The sequence below is a fragment of the Trachurus japonicus genome, chromosome 24 (genome assembly GCF_045865225.1).
Source record: "Trachurus japonicus isolate A0001 chromosome 24, Traja_1.0".
Classification (NCBI taxonomy): domain Eukaryota; kingdom Metazoa; phylum Chordata; class Actinopteri; order Carangiformes; family Carangidae; genus Trachurus; species Trachurus japonicus.
Window position 1 is genome coordinate 22,821,742 of NC_140930.1, and position 22,543 is coordinate 22,844,284.

Genomic DNA, 22,543 nt, shown 5'->3' on the forward strand with positions numbered 1-22,543 from the left:
TTCAGAAGTAGGAAAATCGTTGTTGCTTGCCTGGTTCCCTGTTTTATTTGCCATAGAAACTTTGTAAATTTGGCTTAAAAAATGGCATTGGCATTAATAAAGTATTAATAATATCAATTATATGGAGAAAGACAAACTTCTTTTGGGGGATTTTTTTTAAGATCGAGTCGACTGCTCCCGTCCAGTTTGCAGGGGACACAATTGCAGTGCGCACACACTTCCTGATGGAGCTGCTGCCTCGGAGAATAAAAATACACTCCTAGCAAGCCAGCTAGTCGAGTTATGAAAAAGTTATGTTTTGCTATCAAGAGGGTCGAGAACGAATATTTTTAGAAATGGACGTCATTCTTCGGCTTTTCGTTCATGAATAGTAGGAAACATCCCCCATGTCCAGAGAGCCGGCATTGGTGACAAGTCAACTGCGAAGGGTTGGGATTGTTGAAGCTAGTCCCGGTAGCTAGCGTTAGCATCCAGCTAAAATGAGCTAAGCTAGCTAAAACAGCACAGGCCGGAGCTACTTTGTTTTTACTTGCCACTGCGGTATGATAATGTTAAACTATGATAAGCACCGGCCTGAAGTGATCTTGTAGGTCTGTAGCTTAGCTTTACGTGTGCCAAAAGCTAGTTTTTTCTGTCTGTTGACTTTCAGTGAGTGTTTCTAGGGCAGCTACAGTTAGCTGTGCCAGTTATGCTACGCGGTTAGCCAGTTGGCTGACTGCACCACACCACCTGACAGAGGGCTAACAGCTTTGACAGCTTGGGGCAGAATGTGTACCTGACCTGCTGCCACTTTTCCAAACAGCCTGTTTAGCAATGTTTATTATGTCACCTAGCTATGTCTCTGTGTAGCGACACGGTAGTTACTGCGTTTTAGACTTATAATAAATGTCTTTAAGCATGTCTGTGATGTGATGACACTTATAACTCGGTCCTTTTCTTTTTTTCAATGTTGTCTTTTCTTTAGTGAGTTACTAGCTAACGTTAGCTAGTAATGTCTCTATCGTTACCAGCCGCCGATATGCTTGAAACACCCCCTGGATACCCATTTGAAGAAATAAACTATGAAGACATTGAAGTTGAGGAGGTAGGTTGTGTTTATGTTTGAGGTTGGTCCAAGAACTGACTACATTCACTTTCCCTCGATGTGGTGCTGAAGCTAATACGCAGAAGTAAACCTGTCTTGTGTCAACTGTCCCATTTTCAGGTGGTGGGCAGAGGAGCCTTTGGTGTTGTTTGCAAAGCCAAATGGAAAGGCAAAGATGTTGCAATCAAGACCATTGAGAGTGAATCAGAAAGGAAAGCCTTTATTGTCGAGGTAATCTTTCATTATCTCAAGGAGGATCTATTAAGAGGCTGCTGAGCCTACAAATCTGCACACAACAGTTTACTCAATCGTTCAAGAGCTAATCTCAAACTCAAGTTTATGTCACTTCACATCATCAGTGGTAGAATAACAGGGATGGGTTTAGGTTGGAAGGACATCTGGGAAGAAGGCCTTTGAGTAACTCAGACTTGCATAGCCATATTAACAGTGACAGAGAAGCGTCTGGCTGCACCTATTATTATTTTGTTATAGGTGCTTGATAACAATCACAACTGTCTTACATTAGTGTGATGGTGGCATTGGGCACTCATCTTGGTTTAACATAGTACGACCAGCACAGCAGCACTGCCATTAAAATTACCAATTTCTACTTAAAGAAATCACAGCCCCTCTTCAACGTACCCTGTAGCTTTTTATGTAATACAAAGCAATATAACACAACACACATTTGCCACAGATCCTTAGTTTTTGAATGATTATGATATTCAGTTTTTGTGACACCAGTAAGACATGTTCACTAAATGTGTATTGTTTAGGTTTTGCGTGTTGCTGGACTGCATTATGTGTTTTTAATATTATCTTGAGTCAGAATTAAACAACAAAACATCAGAGGAATAGGCCAGTATAACTGCACTACAACGTAAAAAAATATATATATATACAGCTGTTAGTTTAATATGTGAACATTATTATCTTTGTTCAGGTACAATTTATGTCTGAGCTGTGTTGCAAGTTCTAACATTAGAATTAGTGTTGTGTTTGCTGTTTTATGGTTGCTACCAGTCTGCACACTTCACTACTGTACACATTGCTACTACACACATACAGACGTAAAATGTATACATGTGAACAAATAACACAAATGTGCAGGAAGGTGCAAAATACTTGTAATACCACACTGTGTGTGACATAGTTTTATACTCAGGGTGGTTAGGAGCATGCATTTAGATGGAACTGTGCATAACGTTGCTCTCCTGTGTCTCCAGCTCCGGCAGCTTTCAAGAGTGAACCACCCCAACATCGTGAAGTTGTATGGTTCTTGCAATAATCCAGTAAGTGAAAATGAACACTGTTACATTACACTCTCTTCACTGGTGATGATAGTGTTGTATGATTATTTCTTTTTTGTGTTTTTCTTTGATTGTATCCCACTCAGGTCTGTCTAGTGATGGAATATGCTGAAGGCGGGTCACTGTATAATGGTGAGTCGACATGTTGTGTTGGAGAACAGTACTGTTATATTGCCACTGATGACATCTGTTCCACGTTGCTAGTGGTGAAATGAACACAGCCTTGCACAGACATGAGAAGCAGCCCTGTTCGGTTGACCCTCCCACTGTTTGCATGTTCAGTCACTTGTCCTACTCCAGTGACATGTTGTATAGCTTTGTTTGTTCCTATATACATCCAAATGGACCTGGAAACCATTAGATGAAGCAAACAGCAGTATGCAGTGGTACTGCGATGTTTAGGGCGGTCCAAAAAGCAGAACTACTATTTATAGCAATTGGTCTGTTGCTTGTTATGCTTTGATTCTTGATTTTCATACGTTTTATTATTCATTTTACATGGAAAAAACACCGACAGTAAAGTTCAACATTATGACAATAATACAATACAACTGATGTCTATTCTCCAACCCACCACATCTGCAAACAAAAGAAACATTAATTCACATCGTAATGTCTTTGTTCGTCGTCGTGTTCAGGATAGGAACACGTCAGATTTCCACAGAGTGAGAAAAAAAGTAAAAGTTGGCATCTTGCTCATAGCTCAGTTCTGAAATCCTATCGCACTGTGGAGTGTCTCTTATGCCGGCCTCCTGCCAACGCTGTCAGCCAGACAGTTGGAGCTCAGGGTGCTCGAGCAGCCAACAGGAACGAGCTACACTGTCCTGCCTTGTGCTGCCCCCCCATTTCTCTACTTCCACCGCAGTCACTTTTGTTGTTCAGCCTTTTTAACAAGACTTGTACCGTCTGCATCGCGCTGTCTACGGTCAGGCTTAAACAAAAAATGCAGTAGGTCAACTCAGGTACTTCTCAACTTGTACACTGACCCATCAACTTTTACGGGACAGCCCTAATAATGTCATTCTAAACATAAATACTATATGCCAGTGTCTGGGCTGAACCTAGTCTCATAAAATGGTAAGACTGTTACCTCATGCTCAGTAAAAAGGGAAAGCACTGAATGGTTAGCCTGTCTTAAAGAATATGGCTCTCCAGCTTAACAACCACAGTTATGACAGGATGGTCTAATTTATTACCCACAGTTTTTAAAATATAGTCCCTGCTTTACCGTTCCCAGTTAATAGATAATTGTATCCATTGCAAGTTGTGTCTTGTTTGCATAGTTCTGAACTTAATTGGTCTATTATAATATTTCAAATGTCAGTAGCTGAGAGTGTCGGCGAATGCGGCAACATCTGTAAAAAGAAGTCCAGCTGGTTTAAGAAACACAAGCAGTCAGACAGTTGGCAGGTTGTAAACATTGTGCATCAGCCAGAATTATCAGAGGACCAACTGTCAAATCATTCGTCAAACTGTGGTAAAAGTCCACACAAACCTTGTGCTTCATCTGTACTGGACTGCATTGTGTTTTAATGTCTTTCAAATATTATCCTGTTTTTGAATTGGGAGGACAAAACATCAGAAGCAGCTCACTCAGAATAATGAAGGCTAGTACAACGACCCTCCAAAAAATGTCTACAGTTGACAGACAGATTTCCTGCCTCATCTTTGAGCCAGTTTTTTGTGCAGTTGGGGATGTTATTGACATTTTGGGCCATTTACCACCTGGTTTTGTATCATCATCTGGCTGAGCTGTTCATGTTTCTCACTAGGTTGGACTTTGATGTAACCATATTGCTGTCCTTTCATATCTTAGCAATTATTTTGGTGAGGGGAATGTTATAATTGACTGAAATGATCCAAAGTGACCAAATACGTTTACCCACGTCCTAATCCTTACCGTTTGTACGACTTGAAATGATCCACTGGTGGTAATTAATGTTTCCGACTTGGAATAGGCCTCATATCTGTGTTCCAAATACATCAGTGGCTGCAGCAACTGTCACTCCCAAGAGATTCAGACTGGCACATTTTAGTTTTAGCAGTATGTGAGTCCCAACATCTGCTGTGCTTCACAATTACCTGTCCTCAGAGCTACACCAGGGAGCTTCAGTGTGACAACATAACTGTTAGGATGTTATTCAGCTCCGTTGCAAACACAAACAGTACTGTCTATTCTCAGTTTTCCCTCCTGGAATAAACTTGTTAAAGAAGCTATACCAGAAAGATAGTCTGCCCAGTGTGTTACTGTATGTCCTTGTTTGTGAGTGTTTTCTTTGTGTGTGAGTGCGATGACTCCCCTCACAAGGGCTTGCTCTCTGCTCGGTTCCTCTGGACATGTATTATCCGTTGTGGTGGTCGTGGTTGTGACTGTCCTCTCTTGTCCACAGTGCTGCATGGTGCTGAACCCCTTCCCTATTACACTGCTTCCCATGCCATGAGCTGGTGTTTTCAGTGTTCCCAAGGCGTGGCCTATCTCCATGGCATGAAACCAAAGGCTCTCATTCACAGGGACCTCAAGCCACCCAAGTATGCTCCTCCTCACCTTACACTCCTTGTCTCCAGGTTCAGGTTCACAAAGTGCCTTATTCCCTCACTTGTTGATTTAGCCCCTTTTGTTGTTCTCAGCAAGCCACTTGTTAAATGTTCAGAAATCAAAATACCACCTTCTATGATCTATGACAGTAGTTAAATGTTTCGACTGTCAATACATGATATGGAGATGTCTCGTAGGTCAGACAGCAGGTCAGTAAATATCAACATACTGACTTACCACCTTAAAATGAGAGTTCAGGATTTGATGTGGGGTTGTTTGAGGTACTTATCTATAGTCAGTGAATCAGCACTCTGTCAGTTTGTGGCTGTATATCACCAAAGCAAAAAAATGATGCCCTTTGCAGTCAAGCAGCCTTCTATGACTTGAATTAGTGATCTGTGGTGTAATCACAGTGTGTGTCTGCATACATTAAATAGCTGAGAAAATGCAAAGGAAAGGGCTGTGTTATGGCAAGATAAATCAGTGGAAATGTTCAAAATAAAGTACACAGCTGATGTCACTCATTAATTTCTGTATTATTTATTATTTCTTTGCCCTGTCCCCGTTCACAGCTGTATATAACTCAGCTTCTTTGACTTTACTCCTGCCCGCCTCTTAACTGAGAGCCTGCGCTGACTCAAGTCTACTCTGCAGGCAATGCACTGACTATGCATAATTATCTCCTACAACCCCATATTAGATCACAATGCAAAAGATACAGTATACAACAAAACCTGGGTATTATCATTTAAGTTAAGTGTTGATTTCAAAATAACGCCACTTTACGATAGTTTTGTTGAAGTGTAGGGTGCTTGATCTTCATAATTAAAAACAAACTACATCAAGCATATAAGCCTAACGTTCAAGCTCAATGCTACAAAAGTGAGCACACCCATGACTGCCACTTGAAACTAAATGAGGCTGGAGTTTCATTTCTTTATATAAGAGTGTGGCCTTTCAATTTAAGAGTATTGCTTCTTCATTTTCCATTCAGATTTTTAAATACTCTCCCCCAAAACAAGGTAGTGGTTAGGAGCCATAGGAAGAACCACGATACAGTGCATAATTAAGTATTTGCACAACCTTACATTAAGAGCTTCTCATTTGATTTGCAACAGGTAAATGTGGGTAAATTAAATTAGTTTGAAGAATAGACCTTTGTCTATTCTACTTTTCTCAAACAGGATACTGCTAAGTTTCTCACCAGTACTCAGAGAAACGGGGGCTCGAGTCCCATTGATGTGTTTATTTTTATATTTTATTTGTCTGAATACCTCAAAACAAATCAGCACTGAAGAAAAAGTAAAGAAACCTAGAGGTTGTTTACCGGTACTCTGCTCTGGTGGAAAGAAAGCTCCTGGCAGGACTGTGGGAATGACCAGCTGGTGTGTTTCCTGGAGAACTGTTGTGGAGTTTCCAGGAACCACAAGGTCATGCATTGTGACAAATTGTCAACTCTAGGTTATCATACATGATTTTATTTAAGGATAAACTCCCTTAAATGAGTCTTACTACAAAGCTTGTACCTAACACTTCCGTTTTCTACAGTGACATTGTTTTAATTCACAGATGTATTATTCAAGGCTGAGTTCATATTTTAATGTGCAGCTTCTTGAATATCACTTAAAGTCTGGGTCAGTTGCATCTTTGGGTTCACAAGACAAATCAAAGAAGAGTAAAGTTTTGCCTTATTCATAAAATTCTGGACCCCTCACCATTTTCTGTCCAAACTTGGGTTAGCTCCCTGCAACAAAAGGTCACAGATCATGACGTTTGAGAAGATCTGTCTTGTATGCATAGCTGTTTTCAGAGGGTTTTTTTCTTGTTTGTTTTTTTTTTAATGCAAAAACTGTTTATTTTGGTTTATTTCTTTCTTTCTATGTTTCAGTCTGCTTCTAGTGGCAGGGGGCACTGTGCTGAAGATATGTGACTTTGGAACAGCTTGTGACATCCAGACCCACATGACCAACAACAAAGGAAGTGCAGCATGGATGGCCCCAGAGGTATTTGAAGGCAAGTATGACTGGCATCCCAAGTATTTATTTGGGTAACTTCCCACTTGGTTGTTTATTTATTTATTTATTTTCCTTGTTAACTAAAGATTATTGATTTTATTTCTGTAAATTCTCACAATTACCCATCAAGAACGCGCCCGCCCTTGCACACCCAACTTCTGCTTTGTCACCTTTCACCTTAATAACGGCTTAGCTCGCAGTGAGGAGGCATTAATTCTTGATTCATCATGGAGCGCCTCAGTCTCCTGTTTTATTGATGGTCGTCCCCCGAGCATAGCGAGAAGATGAATGGAGTGATGCTGGTGGCTTTTATTTCCCTTGGGAGGCGGTGCTGGAGAATTTGTGTTCTCATTCAGCCAGAAGCCCTTATGTGTTCCTACACGAGACATGTTCTTAGCGAGAGAGTGAGGAGGGAAGATGAATTAAGCCCCAGTCATTATCTTATTTTTTTTTGCAGACAAGTTACAAGGCTCCTGTGAAACTACACACCTCACTTTTGCACTCTGGGTGAACTCTTTACAACTCATTTGCATTGGTGTGAAATGCGATCAGAACACCTCAGCGCAGCAACTTTAGGTGTGTGATGTGCGCTTTAACGCCGCAGTAATAGGCCAAGTAATTAAGCAACACAGGAGCCGTTTCTTGGTTTAAAAAAAAAAAGCTCCCTCATTTTCCTCTTCCTCGTCTCCAAAAAAGGCCCCGAGGAGATAAAAAGCTTTCCTGAGCTCACATTCACTCTCATGTCTTAACACACCGCAGAGAATTACCTTCATCAGTCAGTCAGTCAGTCAGTCGGTGATGTCGAAGGGAGTTTGCAAAGGGTCTAAGTGTTGCTGTGTGTGGGTTCCTTCTTCTTGCGCTCGCAGGCAGCAATTACAGCGAGAAGTGCGATGTGTTCAGCTGGGGGATCATTCTCTGGGAGGTGATCACTCGCAGGAAGCCCTTTGATGAAATTGGAGGACCCGCTTTTCGCATCATGTGGGCCGTGCACAACGGTGAGTCACTGACTGTTCTGTTTGGGTGGGTGGTTGGGGGGGGGGGGGGGCAAAGGCCATGTCCAGCTGTCAGCCCTGGTAAGTCTTCAGACATGCTGGGCCAGGCAGGCCTGCTGGGAAACAGCCTGGCAGGAGCAAGCAGCTAAAAGACTGCACAGAATTCCCTGCAGTTTATTCTAATACGGAGATGGATGGGGGAGAATGCTAATGGGACACTAATAATACCTGGGGACAAGTTTGATATTTTCCACCCTCTGATTCTGCCTGCCTGAGTCATTACTGGCTTCAGCTGCAGGAGACAGGGAGTTTAATTAATAGCTCTTTGCTTGTCTTGTGTGATGTCAAAAGTTATTTGTTCCTTGACAGTGTCTGAGCAATTACTTTTTTCTTTTTTTTTTTACATTCAGGTACAAGACCTCCTTTAATCAAAAATTTGCCCAAGCCCATTGAGAGTCTGATGACTCGTTGCTGGTCTAAAGACCCCTCTCAGCGGCCGTCCATGGAGGAGATAGTGAAGATCATGACTCATCTAATGAGGGTAATCCGTCTTCACACACTGTTTATCATCAGTATAGGGCTTCCATTAAACTAGAGTAAATGAATCAATAAGCCTGACCGAGCTCAGTGTTAATTGGGGTAAAAGTTTAAGTTTGGATTCTACCGTTTCACAGTAATTCGGGAGCATTAACCAGTTTTAAGGAATGAACTTCAACACAGCATTTCAAACTCATCAAACAGTCGCTTGAGCAGCGCAGGAGGAAAGTTGAACACGAGTTGCATCATGTACAAGCTTTGTTCCTCCACAAAAGCTTTTAGGTACAAGATCAAGGACAGCTAGGGGAGACTGCAGCTTCTGCTCGCATGTCATAAATAATGACAACCAGGTAGAGGAAGCAAAAAAAAAAAGTCTTGTACAGCTGTTTGTATCAAGAAACATCCCTGTACTTGTGTGCACACTTTCCGTTATTTTGCGTCATTACAGACAGAAGATAATTTGTTTTCACAGTATGTATTTGCAAGGGAAAACAGAATGATAACAGAAGGAGAAGCCATTGTTCTACAAGTACAACAGTGCCATCTAATATCGTTACTGAAGTCTTGCTTGTAACCGTTTATTGTAGTTAAATCACACATTGCCAGTTATTCCTCCCTGTTCCTTCAATCCATTTTCCCCTATATTTATTCACGTTGTTACCTTCCTTCTTGGTTACCCCACCTCTTCACACCTGCTTATCCTCTGATTCCTTCCTGCAGTATTTCCCAGGATCTGATGAACCCCTGCAGTATCCCTACCAGTATTCAGATGAGGGACAGAGCAACTCTGCAACTAGCACAGGTACAAGACTCAAAAGTGAAACCTTTGGCATACACCAGTGCATCGTGGGTATCAGTATACTGTATGTATGTGCTTATTAATTGAACAAAATGTTTCAACCTTGCCGGGCCTCCTAGCCCCCTGATCAGCATAAATTTGCCCTGAGAAAATCTTTTGAATGGTATGGATTAAGACTCTCACAGTGGTGCAGCCTGTAAACTTTACAAATCAAACAAGAGCATTGTCTAATATTGACCAGAGCTGGCACAGAGCTGACTGTGGAGGAAGTAGAGACGGGCGACTCTGATAACTGTCAGCTCGACAGCGCTGTCGGCAGCCTGGCAGAAGAGACGTGCTGCTGTGTGTTAGGATGGGATGTGCTGGTTCGAGTATGAAGCTTATCTCCTGGGATTTTCACACACACAACAGGCTCGAAAGTTTTTACTCAGAATGGTGCAAAAACAAAATACACCCAGTGAGCTGTAGTTCACTAGACAGAAACTAATTGCTGATGAGCGAGGTCAGAGCCCGGTGTCTGCAGGGTCTGAATGTATTAAAAGGTAATAGATTAATGTACCGTAGCTAAATTATGGCCCTTAAAACAATAAATTAAAGTCTTAATCTCCACATTTCTAACTTAAACCCTTTAGTGTTCTTTTGCCTTTTGAAATATTTTCAGTATTATAAAGCAGAAGTAGAAAATGCTAAAAAAAAAAAAAAAAAGACTTCTGTCTTATAAACAGCCACCGCAGTTGATACAGTTTGTAATCCAATAAAAATTGTCTACCACCTCGTGTCTTGGGAAATAACAGGTTCATATGTGGACTACACTGGCACCAGCACAAGCAACAGAAGTGATGCAAACATGGAGCACAGTGATTCTCAAGGGAGCAATGACACTATAAAGATCCCTCCTCAGTTTGCACCTCATTTCAAACCAAAGGTACGGCACTCCATCACATTTCTATGAAAGCCACCGAGCCAAAAGCAGCGTCATTGTGTAGTGAAAGTTTCCCCTCCGTTGTTTTAGGGCGACCCGTTGAGGACTCTGCCTCTGTCCAGAGGGGGCAGCGTGGAGAGTCTGCCTGCACGGACGCAGTGCCTGGCCTCATCTGACAGCAAACGGATGAGCGCCGACCTGTCAGAGCTGGAGCCCAAGATGCCATTTGCACCTGCAGGTAACGTCACACGGCACAAATCAGAACATGAGAAGCACGAAGAGGAGCTCGTCGAGGCATATTGTGTTTTTGTTTTGTTTTGTTTTGTTCTTTGTTTTTTTAAATGTTACATGTAATAAGCAAAGGCATCCAGGAAAGGCAGTGATGTTGGTGTTGAGAAGCAGCTTGAATAAGTTCACAAAAAGACACATTGTTTGTCATGTGCTTTCACCTTGAGGTAAATATTCAAACCTCATCCAGGTCCACCCATCCATGCATCCGTCAACCACCCCACCTCCTTCAAAGCCTCTCACAGAAAGCAGCTCATTTCACTGTCATGGTGAAGCTCGTATAGTTTTAAGTGGGAGGTGGATTTAGGCACAAAGTTTTTGAAAGTTTTTTTTTTTTTTAGTTTTTTTTCTGTAACTCATGCATGCTGTTGTCCGTGCTGAGAAACGTAAGCGCAGCGGCCGCCGCCAGTCGACGCAGCATCTGGAACGGGACAGAGCGCATGCTGCCCCTTCCCCTCGCACATGAACGCTCTGCATGTGTGTGTGGCCTACGTTTCCAGTCGAGCTGTGCCCCCCCCCCCCCTCCCCCTCCCCCCTAAACCCCTCCGAGTCTGTCTCAGTCTGCATGCTTGTTTGTGTACGCAGCTCTACGTGTGTGTATATGTGTTTTTTGCAGCACGCCCACAGTATAAACGAGGCCACCGTAAAACCGCGTCATTCGGCACCATTCTGGATGTCCCCAAGATCGTCGTCACAGGTACCACTGGACCACCGGGCTTCCTGGTGACTGGGTGGAGCTGGGCTTGGCTTTGGCTTGGCCTGTGGGGTTGCTGTGCTGTCCTGTGTGTCACTCCATGCCGCTCACAGAAATTTCATCCCTATTTAAAAATGTATTTCACAGTAGTCTAATGATAAAAAAAATCTAGGATGGAAGTGAGCGGGTCCTGGATTAACACACATCTAAGTTGTCTTGTATCCCTCTGTGATTTTTAGTCGGCAAAAAAACAGAACATGAGTTAATACTGGAGCTTTCTCATCTGTTTCCACCTTTTATACCCGAAATGGGTCCATTTAATTAATCTCCCAAAGGGTGATGCACTTTCAATCATACATGTCATTAAAAGCAAAAAAAGAAAATCGGTATGTCGAATCACATCAGGTGTCACACATGAGATAAGCTTCCTAACTCATGGTCCTGTCATCTCTCTGGCTTGGCTGCAGCAGAATCATGGGTAGGGGTAAACCTGGCGCACCACTTCTCTGCATTGAGCTTGTCCTTGCCTTTCATGCATAGAGGACAGAAAGAAAGCATGGCCTTTTTTTTCTTTTTTTTTTCCTCTTCGCCCCTCCTCTTGCTCTCTTTACATCCATTAACTTTGAAAAAGTCATTTTGATTAATCTCTCTCAGACTGAAGGTCAGAGCTATTATTACAAGCAGAGATACGGATGAAAGGACTGGGGACGGCTCCGGATGACTGAAAAGGCTGCTATTTTTGAGCCGTGTGAGACACAGTGAATGAGAGTGCTAATTTAATCCAGCGACTAGAGGAGTCAGCTGGTGCATGTTATTAAAGGTAGGACACTTAGTATTGCATGTGCACACCTGGACATCAGGCCGCCCCCCCCCCAGCACACAAGGTGGACATTCAGTAGGGGTGTCCACAGTGGAGGACGTGCCCAAGCTATACGCTCATGATACACTGCACGTAAAGAAGAAATATACTTCAAATATTTTTATTTTATTTTTTTAACTTTTCAGATCTCGAACACTGGAATTTTTTCAATGGTGTTTTTTTTTATTGTTCTCTTTATATTTGGATTTATATATTAAGATTGAAAATGGTCCATTTTTAAGAAAGAATCAAACCCACGGTGAAGTAAATTGACCAGAGAGCATCCATAACTTTATTCTCATGCATGAGCTGTGCAGAACATGTGGGTTCACCTCTGTATCTCGGTCACCTGTGCTGCTAGAGCAGCAGAAGGAAGATCGGGGTTAAGTGACTAGATTAGATCTCAGTTGTTAACGTTCAGTTTGATGTCAAGCTGGACGCAGGTCGAGTGTTCCGCTCTAGATACTGCAGCAACAGCAGCGCAGATGCAATCAGTCAAGGGCCAAGAGGTGCTTTGTGGGCATTTTTCTTTGTGTGTATGTTTGTGTGTTTTGTGTGTCTGTTGTGCTGTAGACAGCGCTTATAGTCGGTGTAGACCAGAATACTGCTGGGCATCTGTTTCAGTGTGAGTACATGTGAAGTGACCAGTCCCAGGTCATGACATCTTTTGGGAAAAGCACACACTATGGAAAAAAAGTCCCGACACACGTGACCTTTGAGCCTGGGAATACTTGTGTGGATTTCTTTTTTGTGTGTGTGTGTGGTCCTGAGTTATATACTGTAGATGAAGAGAAACCACCATGCAGTTAAAAGATTCATGGTTCGTAGGTTGAAAAAAGGCCTCATTGAATCCTGAAAAGCTGACATTGTGGAACACAGTGAACACATCTTATTAGTTATAAGCCTGAAAAAAAATCTTATTAGTTATGAGCCTGAAAAAAAAAAATTTACTACATGTTGATTTAGTCGTGTTCACCACTGTATCAGTGTGTGATGAAATGAATTATTGAAAACTGTGGAGGAAAGTATGGGCTGCGAGTGTAGTTCAGGTGCAGGTTCCTTTAGAGCAGTTGACTGCAGGTTATCTACAGGTGAGGCCTCAGGTGATGTTAGGTTCACTGTGGTGTTTAGCTGCATGAGTGCAGAGCCTGCCATGTCCCAGAGGTGCACTTCCAGACCTAAGCACTTACCTGTAACCCGATCAAGCCAAAGTGCAAACCCCATCACCTGAGCTGTTCCTGTGGACAGAGTCGGCCTGCACCGACTGACTGGTGTGTATGTCTGTTGTGTGGCCGGGTGCTTTGAGCTCTGTGGTCGTGTTCCAGCCTCAGCGCTGATAGACTAGGACGGAAGTGGTAAAAAAAAAAATCAGTGCAGCGCAGCTCCGTAGGTCTGGATCCTCTTCTGCCCACAAGCAAACTCCACAATCGATCCCCCACCATTTCTACCCACAAAGTGTTTGCAGTCTCATTCTGTCTCCTCTCTCTCTCTCCGTCCCGTCCACAGCCATATGCGAGCCTCAGAGACGTCGTTCCGTGCAGGATCTTCCAGGCATCAGCACAGAGTCCAGCCAGGTAAGGCACAGACACTGGACGTGAATGATGAATGGCAGAGGTTCCTGGCAGCTTAACGTTCTGATGACAGGGAATTTAACTTAATCTTAATGAATCAATCAATTAATGTGTATGAAAGACCCAATGCATTTCAGCTTCATACAGCATCCTCTAAAACTGAACTGTACATCAGGTCTGTGGTGGATAGACAGTGGCTGCTAGAACTGTGTTGGTCAGAGAGATTGTCGACTGTAAACTGAAATCCATGTACAGTAGCAGATTGGAGTAAAAAAGAAAAATTCCACCACAAACCCTGTGCTCACCACAGTCTCACTTTCTACTACTACACACTTCTTTCTCCACACATGTGAACAGTATTGCTCGGGGGTGTTTGTTTAGAGCAGGGGTACTCAAATACATTTGTCGAAGGGCCAGAATTTTTCTTAACAGACACCTTGGGGGCCGCACATCCAAATAGGCCTAGATTGAAATTAAATTCACCTTTTTCGTTTAATAATTTAAATATTTTTATTTTACTTGTAAGCACATAATTTTTATTTATACACTTCATGGTGTTTTGTATGATATAAAATGAAAAATCTTGACATTATCATATCATCATTTACATATCATGCTGGAGCTTTACACTGCTGACTTGTATCCTCAGACATGCCCTGTGATTTTCAGCTTAAATATGACCTGACCATCACAGGACATGTCTGACTCTGTTCTGAGGATACAAGTCATTGGTCCTGAAATGTGTGTTTCTCTTCTATAACACACATTCTACATCTCGGAGGAGACGTCTTTCCACACATGGGCTTCCTTCACCTTTCAAACGAGGCAGAGCTCAGAGGGAAACAGTATTAGAGACACAGACCGATGGAACCGGGACACAACACCGGGGGAGAAGCAGGTCGTGCAGCTGTGCGCCACAGACGTGCACGGAATGCGCGCGGCTACGGCTGTTGAGTTGTGAGCGTGCATGACGCGCGGCTACATAGAATGGGTTTGAGCGCGCGCAAAAGACGCTTCATCTGAACGGCCCCCATGCATGATGCACACACAGTTGAACCAAGACGGCGGGCAAAATCACCCATGGGCTCTGCTGACAGGCAGGGAAAACCCTGCAGTCCAGCCCGCCCCCCAAACACTCGCGCATGGTGATTTGGGTTCGTCAGCGTTTCTGTATCCCAGTGCAGCGCCTCACAGGCACACACAAACGCTCCGCACGTGTTTCCATGTCCCAGCGCATTGACTTACAGGCGCACGGAGCCCGAGAAATACAGTATACAGTAATATGTAAACTAGTAGAACTCAGTCGCGGGTCTGATTGGAAGGTTCGCCGGCCCGCAGGCCGCCTATTGAGTACCGCTGGTTTAGAGCATAGATACATCCATCTAGCATTGGTTGTTCCATCAGTTAGTGCGACCTGAACTTTTATATTCCCCTACAGCAACACAATTGTGAAGCTTTAGTTACCAACAGAAGTCTATTTGTATTGTGTGTCAGTCCAGCTGTCAATTAAACATGTGCACAGGCACAGGCCCGCCCACTCAGAGACTCAAGGAGCATTTCTGCATCTCCAACTGATATTTTATTTCCTCTCAGTTATTGAAAGTGTGAACCTGGATCACCATTGTTTATAGGAATAAGGCAAAAATGAAACACTAATGGCTGCTGGGAAATGAGGCTGTGTCTGCACAGCCGCTTGTACACAGCCACACACACCGCCTTTGTCTCCATGTTGTCACCTGTGTTTTTAGCAGTAACACAATAACAACAGCGACACAGGTTTAAAGCAGATATCAGTGGAATGTTTTTGTTAATATAAGTCCTAAATAGTCCTATTTTCCGTCAGCAATCACTTACATGAAGTATTTCAGCCTAAACACGAGTCTCTCCGTCACTCTGCTCTGCTGTAACCCGAGGAGAAAATTTTCCTTGTGGGATACAAGTGTTATCCAATGAGGGGAGAGAACGGCATGAAGGGCTGTGTGTGCAGCCAAGGGATGCGCGTGAATGTGGTGACGTAGCACGAGGACCAATTGATGCCTGACAAGGGCGGGGGCTGCTAACTCATGGTGCGTTCAAGGAAACTCGTACTTTGTGTTTTTCCTTCCTGTGAAGTCATACCAGTTCGATCTGGTACGAGTTCACGGGTCGGAAGTTACGAGTGGCCGTTATAGGGAACTTTCACAGACAACAGGACGGTAAAAACACGAGCTACGGGTTACCTGGAACGCTACCAAGTCGTAGTTGTGACTTGAAGCTGTAACTTACGGTTTCAAAAGCCTGCCTTGAACACAGCATTAGCCGAAACGGCCGTGCCGATGATATCTGCTTTAAATCAAATACAGACTCTCAACTCTCAAAAGACACCAGACAGAGTGAAGCACAGATCATCTTGTATCGCGTTTACCTGACAATATTTATTTTCCATGTAGCACTTAACATGCTAATTAGGAGCTTGATGAGATATTAAGAATGCATTTTGTCCTGCTTCACCAGCAAGATGGAAAAATCAAAAATGCCGCACTGATGATTAGTTTCAGGTGACACTTGGTCTTGAAGTAATGAGAAGTTGAACTCCACTAGTTCCCTCACAGAGAGAACTCTGTGTGTTTCTGTTGTTCGTCCTCATCGCTCATCATCCTCCTTTGAAACAGCAGAGGCTGATGTCGTCTTTGAGAAGCGTCTTTGTCGACGCAGGAATCCTCGGGGAGAAAATGTCACAGAACATGACATGTGTTTGATATGATGTCGTCTCTGGGAAAATGAAGACATAAGTGTATACTAGGAGCAGCCCGGTGTGCTCCCTCTCTCTTTCTGCACTCACTGCTTCAGATAAGCTCCTTGGCCTTTCCCAAACATCCATCTCCATTTGTTTAGTGGGAAACCCCCTTGAGCTGTCGAATCAAAAGTTCATGTAAAGTTCACCATGAAGACTTTGTACAAAAATACTGTTGCTGAAGAAGACAGAATACTGTTGCTGAAGAAGACAGTCTATGCTGTGTAGTGTGTGGGACGTTGCTCCGCTCAGGATTCTCAATGGCGTAGAATTTTATTGATTTATATATTAGCTTTTTTCCCCCACTTCACCAAATTAATGTTAAAAATGCAAAAGGTGTGCAATCAATCACAGTGCAGAGAACATGGTATATCAGGTTTGAGTGATACTTAACAGACCTGCCTACAGGGATGCAAAATTTAGAGATAATGTTCCAGTGCTTTCCCATTTTGTTGGTTTACCTGAGAAACTATTGCGTATTAAAATTGGCCGTGCATTCATAAATAATCACAAATGATCATCATACACAGATCCATATGTTTTGATTGTCTGACATTACCCAAATTGTCAGATTGTCTGTGAAGCACGAGCTAGACACAGAAAATGTCTTGTTATTAGTAAAAGCATTAATGTGAAAACTGTGTATATAAGTGTATGTATTTATTATAATAGCTCAGGAACAGGCTGAGATTTAAACACTTCATTTGGCATAAAGCCCTGTTTCCTGTTGTCAGTCTCCAGCAACATCACTTTGATAACCGGACCTAAATAGCCTGACAAATACAGACTGAGAGAATCACTCCTTTCACTCAGCTTTTACCTCCACATGTGCACAACAGCCCGATTCCTCTGCTGGGTCGTTGTTTCTTTTGGACCACATCGTGCTCAGACAGTGAGTGATGGTTTGTTTCCTTTTGCAGGGGAGCAGGAACAGCAGCCGGTCCTCCAGCCCCAGCGTGAGGATGATGCCAACCGATAAGACGAGCAGCAGAGGCTACTTCTCCCCTGACGACCCCACAGGTGATCATACTGCGACGGCATGTGTGGAGAAGCAGGTCATACACAGAAACTCCACAGAAAATGTTTTAAAGGGATACTTCGCCAAAAAAATCAATAATTCACCAATTTCCTACTCACCGTCATGCCAAGGAAGGGTTTGGAGAACTTTCGGAGTTATCAAAACCCTTTTGGAGTTCCAGGGGGCAACGGATTTTCATATAATGGCGGCGGATAGCGTTCACTTTTGAATCGTCCAAAACAAACACTATGAAACATCTACACACTATGTTCTTCCGTGTTTACATCATACATCCAATGGTTTACAACGACGAATAAACATCTCGCAGCAAATCTCGCGCATGCGCACAAACATCAACAGAGCCACTGGGAGCTACTGCTACAACAAGGATAAAAACAGAGATCTAATTCATTTTTTTCCAAACAATTTTTTCATTTCACGGCTTCAGGACTTTGGTCAGTTGGGAGCAGTATGGAGGTATTTGGATGTTTCATAGTGTTTGTTTTGGACGATTCAAAAGTGAGCACCATCTGCCGCCATTATATGAAAATCGGGCCTTGGGTTACCCGTGGGCTCGGGTCGGGTAGCCATGCTCTAAGCCGGACCCCCCCTGGAACTCCAAAAGCATTTTGATAACTAAGGGTTCTCCAAACCCTTTATTGGCATGACGGTGAGTTGACTGGTGAATTATCAATTTTGGGTTGAGTTTTTCAGTCACCCATCTTACACACAGCAGCCCAGCAAATAACAGTTTCCAATGTCCTCACACTGTACAGCTGTAAACACAGCATCAAGTCCTGAGTGCCTCCAAAACTCAGGTGACCTCCCTCCACCCTCAGCGTTGCCTCTGAATGCATCGTTTGTAGAGGCATCAGGAGAACAGGAGCTACTGCAGCTGTTCTGCCAACACACTGCTCACACTTCAACCTCTGTGTACACACAGTTTAAGCTCCAACACCTTATTTACAATGGCAGCAGTCTTCCCTGTGAACACATTCTTTCACCCACAATACTGCATTTAAACTGTGTTTTATCTCTCCATATAAATATGTTGGAATATTTAGAATAAAAAAAGGAATTCATCTTCTACATTTTTTTATCATTTTTTAATGGGATACTCCTGTTGAACTGCAACAGAAAAAACTTAAAACCCCCCTCAAAACACAGTAACTGCGACGGGATCCCTGTCATCATAGTTAGATGATGTAAATCTCTTTCTCTGTCATGTGTAGTGCTGATGTGTTAGTTACACTGCTGAGGTTCCACTGTTCCTGTGCAGTCATTAAAGAACAGCCCTTTCTCTCTCAACTCTTTCGTCAGATACCAACGGCTCAGACAATTCCATTCCCATGGCTTATCTCACCCTGGATCACCAGCTGCAGGTACATCAACCAGTCATCATCCAGCACAGGAATCTCTACAGAGCTGCTCTGTGTTGATATAGGAATATTGTCATCTGTGTCTGATGTTTCAGTTATGTTGCCGCCGACCTTCTCCTTCGTTGTAAATTGTTTCAGCTCACTGAAATCAATCTAGAAAGTAGAAATATGAATTTAACAATACCGTGTGTGTGTGTGTTTATTTGCAGCCCCTCGCTCCCTGTCCCAACTCCAAAGAGTCCATGGCCGTGTTTGAGCAGCACTGCAAGATGGCCCAAGAATATCTGAAAGTGCAAACTGAGATCGCCCTGCTGAACCAGAGAAAGTAAGAGCAGCTGCCTGTTCTCATCTGCACCGCTCGTTTATTGTAGAGAAAGAAAGATTCTTTTGTCAGTGGCTCATTCAAGTGCAGAGGAAAAATAATACTCATTAATCCTCAGTATCTTCTCCTAACGTCACCATTGTTATCACACTTAGTGAATTGGTAATTGCAAAGTTTCTGAGAAATGCTCAAATCTGTGTAGAAATTCAAAACACAGCAGTTCATCAGCCGGTCTCGTCTGACCGTCATCACGTTCAGATGTTTCCCCTAGAGTTAAAAGAAATGGAGCTGATTGGTTACATCATCTGTGTAATATTAGCCCACTCACTTTATCAGAAACCAATTACTCAAACTGCCCACCAGGAAGGAGCCCAGGATTCCCATGTGTCCTTAACATCCTGGAAAGTTCACCAGTTTTCCAGTCCTGGAAAACACATGGAAAATAGTGAAAGGGAACAATGGCTTCTTGGAAAATCACTGCAACATTCATGTCTCTTCTTTTGACTGTCAGATCTGTGCAACAGCTGGCAGCTGACCTCAGGTCTGTGTTCAGTCAGAGTTGGTTTTATTTTGTAAAATTACACAATTCAGTTCAATCGAAAAGAGCCACAGACACATGTCCTGCCTCACTACGATGATGATGCAGATGTCTGACTCAGTCACCACAGGTTCAGACTGACAGGTGTTGTTGTTGAAGGTTCATTCTCGGCCTCTTCCTGTGTCTGTGTCTGTCTCTGGTTGGGAGCAGATGGACTGTGTTACTACCAGGTCAACCCACTTCTCACTGGATTTGATGTGAGAATGACTATATGCTTATTCAACATTCCCCCAGAGCCAGTTGAGGAAATAAGACACTTTGTATCACCGTATGAAACCACAGAGGAAACTGCTGCCGGTGATTCCAACAAGATAAAAGACACAATGATCACAGTTTCAGCTCCCTGTGAAAAATCCACCCCCTCTTCAATATAATCTCATTGGATGACTCCCAATATGGTCATGGCTCATACATAGTAGTTACTTAGAGTGAGCTTTTTCAAATTAGCCGAATCAGTTCAGTCCAAAGGTTTTCATACTGGTTGTGTGTTTTCCCGTGTGTGTAGGAAGGAGCTCATCGCTGAACTGGACCAAGACGAGAAGGACCAGCAGAACACGTCACGTCTGGTGCAGGAGCACAAGAAGCTGCTGGAGGAGAACAAGAGTCTGTCCACGTACTACCAGAAGTGCAAAAAACAGCTGGAGCTGATCCGAGTTCAGCAACAGAAGAGACAGGGCACGTCATGATGAGACACAAGACGTATGAGCCACTACTACCAACCCGTCCCAACCTCCCTCCATACCCCCGACACTGTAACACTACCCTCACACACACACACACATACACAACCCAGCTTTGTAAAGAGACCTGCATTCTACTGTGTCCTGCATGTTGCATCCAGACCCGTTGTCCAGGCAGGAAGACGTCCTCTGTACATACAGTTTGCACATCCTCACAGTGGAACCCTGTGACCGGCAGACCAAACAATCACTGCACCCCCTCCTCCTCCTCCTCCTCCCCGAGACCCCGCTTCTGCGCTCCAGGACAGACCTTTCTTCATCAGCAGCCGTCGAGCGCGGCGGACGGCGGCGGCTCGATCAAGTACGGGTCCGGGTGTAAGCTCTCACGCACAGCTGTCAGCAACGTTTGTGTGTGTGTGTGTCCACTCGTCAGCGGCTCCGACAGCCACACCGTCCTCCAGAATGTGAAAAAAAAACAAAGACGAAGGCTCCTCAGCGAAAAAAATTGTATGAAGTTTTAGAGAAATGAGGATGTTTGATGTGTGTGTGGAATCCCTGTTATGCAAAAACAAAAAAATATCACGCCAGCACACACACGCATACCCCTCCCCCCTCCCCCCCAATAGATCAATGTATTTATCTCTATCCTGTCCCTTTTCTAATCATGAGCATGAGCCCTTCCACAGGCCTCCACATCTGTTCACCCCCCACCCAGCTGAGAGAGGAGGGGGGTGAACTTCATGTCAGACGCTACAGGTTGAAAAAAAAAAAAAAGGTCTGCTCATGCTCTTCAAAGAAAAACACAACCAGTTTCCCGAGCCGATACGGAGAGCTGTGGATTTCTTTTTACTTTGACTTCAGTATTGTTTTATTTTTTCGCGTGTAGATGTTTTTGTCTTTTCTATTCATTAGTTCACATTGTATGATGGCTTTTGTGTCATTTTCTGCATTAGGACATATTTTATCTGGTCTGGGAACGCCCTCTCAGACAGAACAGAGATGAGTTTGGGGGGGGTGGGGTGGGGTGGCGGCTATACTTCCCTATACAGTATCTAGTTTGTTTTTAGTTCACATGTTGCCTTAGGAGTTGCCTGCATTTTAAGTGCTTGTTTTATCTTAACATGTAGTCGGGATAAAAGCTGAAAAAAAAAAGGTATTTTTAATGTAATGGACGTTGAATGAATTTCTTTGCAGAGGGGATTGAGAGGAATGTATGTCTGTAAGCTGATAATGTAAATGTTTTCCCACCAGCTTCACATGCAAAATGATGCCGCATACTCAAAACGAAGGATTCAATGTCATATATATTGTTTTTTTGTTTTTTTTCGTGGTTTCTTGTCCCTCAAGTATTTTTGCACAATCACTTTTATTCTTGTCTGGTCGGGTTAAACTTTTATTTCTTGTTTAGACAATTCTGTTGAATCAGGTTTTACTCTTCAAACTGTTACTGTACAGGTGGGGATTCTTTCCCATGAATTTCCCATCCAAGCTTTTGTGTTAATTTTTACCCCACACACCCACATAACACTGTTTCTAAGTGTTTCCTAAATTATTGGGGATTGAGGTACAGTATATGACATTGAGCAAGGCATTATGAAATAAACTGAAGGGTGAAAAGATGCAGGTTCTCATGTGTGAACATTTGTCCCTGATGCATGTATAAACATTATCCTGTGTTATAGTTTAAATTTAAATGCAGTGTTTTCTGTTAAAGCTTCAAAAACAGGAACTGCACATGATGATTAGACAAGTGGGAAAGTTTTTCTACCTTGGATGAAATGGACATGGGTGTGAATTAATGACTTGATTTATTTTAAGCACTAACAGTGGCATAATAATATAATTTTTAATTTCTTGTGTCTATTGAACAAGACCATTTAACATTCATGGTGCTGGGGTAAAGAGTCAGTGACCTGTAGTTTAATAACAGGACAAATCCCCTTTGTAGCAGCTTCTCCAGTATCTGCTGATCAGACCTACTCTATGCCAAAGAGGAGTTTTACATCATTCTTTATGGAGCTTCTTCACCTCAGACCTTCTGATGTCTGGCCTCCATCTTCAACTATGGGCTGGATCCTGGCATAAACACTAGTCTATTCGGTGGTTTAGGGCCACGATCGCTAGTGGGGAGGGGGTCAGAAAGGTAGCAACCATTCAATTCCATTC

At 43.2% G+C, this 22,543-nt stretch overlaps 1 protein-coding gene across 5 annotated transcripts; it reads left to right on the forward strand.

Moving 5' to 3' along the window:
- The first annotated feature begins 223 nt into the window (after window positions 1-223).
- Window positions 224-21,998, forward strand: map3k7 (mitogen-activated protein kinase kinase kinase 7). Of its 5 annotated transcripts, none has more exons than XM_085771423.1 (18): window positions 224-428; window positions 965-1,084; window positions 1,205-1,315; window positions 2,311-2,376; window positions 2,481-2,526; window positions 4,785-4,923; window positions 6,819-6,947; window positions 7,816-7,940; window positions 8,348-8,478; window positions 9,195-9,276; window positions 10,068-10,198; window positions 10,286-10,433; window positions 11,100-11,180; window positions 13,543-13,610; window positions 17,301-17,400; window positions 18,719-18,780; window positions 18,987-19,102; window positions 20,203-21,998. In XM_085771423.1, exons 2-18 carry the CDS (start codon window positions 992-994, stop codon window positions 20,381-20,383), a joined length of 1,809 nt encoding a protein of 602 aa, XP_085627549.1. In that variant the 5' UTR covers window positions 224-428; window positions 965-991; the 3' UTR covers window positions 20,384-21,998. The 5 variants fall into 5 exon arrangements, with proteins under 5 accessions (XP_085627549.1, XP_085627551.1, XP_085627550.1 ...); XM_085771425.1 differs by having other exon boundaries at window positions 224-312; window positions 969-1,084; XM_085771424.1 differs by having other exon boundaries at window positions 224-290.
- Window positions 21,999-22,543: the final 545 nt, after the last annotated feature.

Excerpts from the sequence above, each read along its gene's own strand:
- map3k7 (XM_085771423.1), top strand. The coding sequence starts at position 992 with ATGTCTCTATCGTTACCAGCCGCCGATATGCTTGAAACACCCCCTGGA. Across the intron at positions 13,611-17,300 it reads TCAGCACAGAGTCCAGCCAG|GGGAGCAGGAACAGCAGCCG; the intron begins GTAAGGCACAGA and ends TTCCTTTTGCAG. Across the intron at positions 17,401-18,718 it reads CTCCCCTGACGACCCCACAG|ATACCAACGGCTCAGACAAT; the intron begins GTGATCATACTG and ends CTCTTTCGTCAG.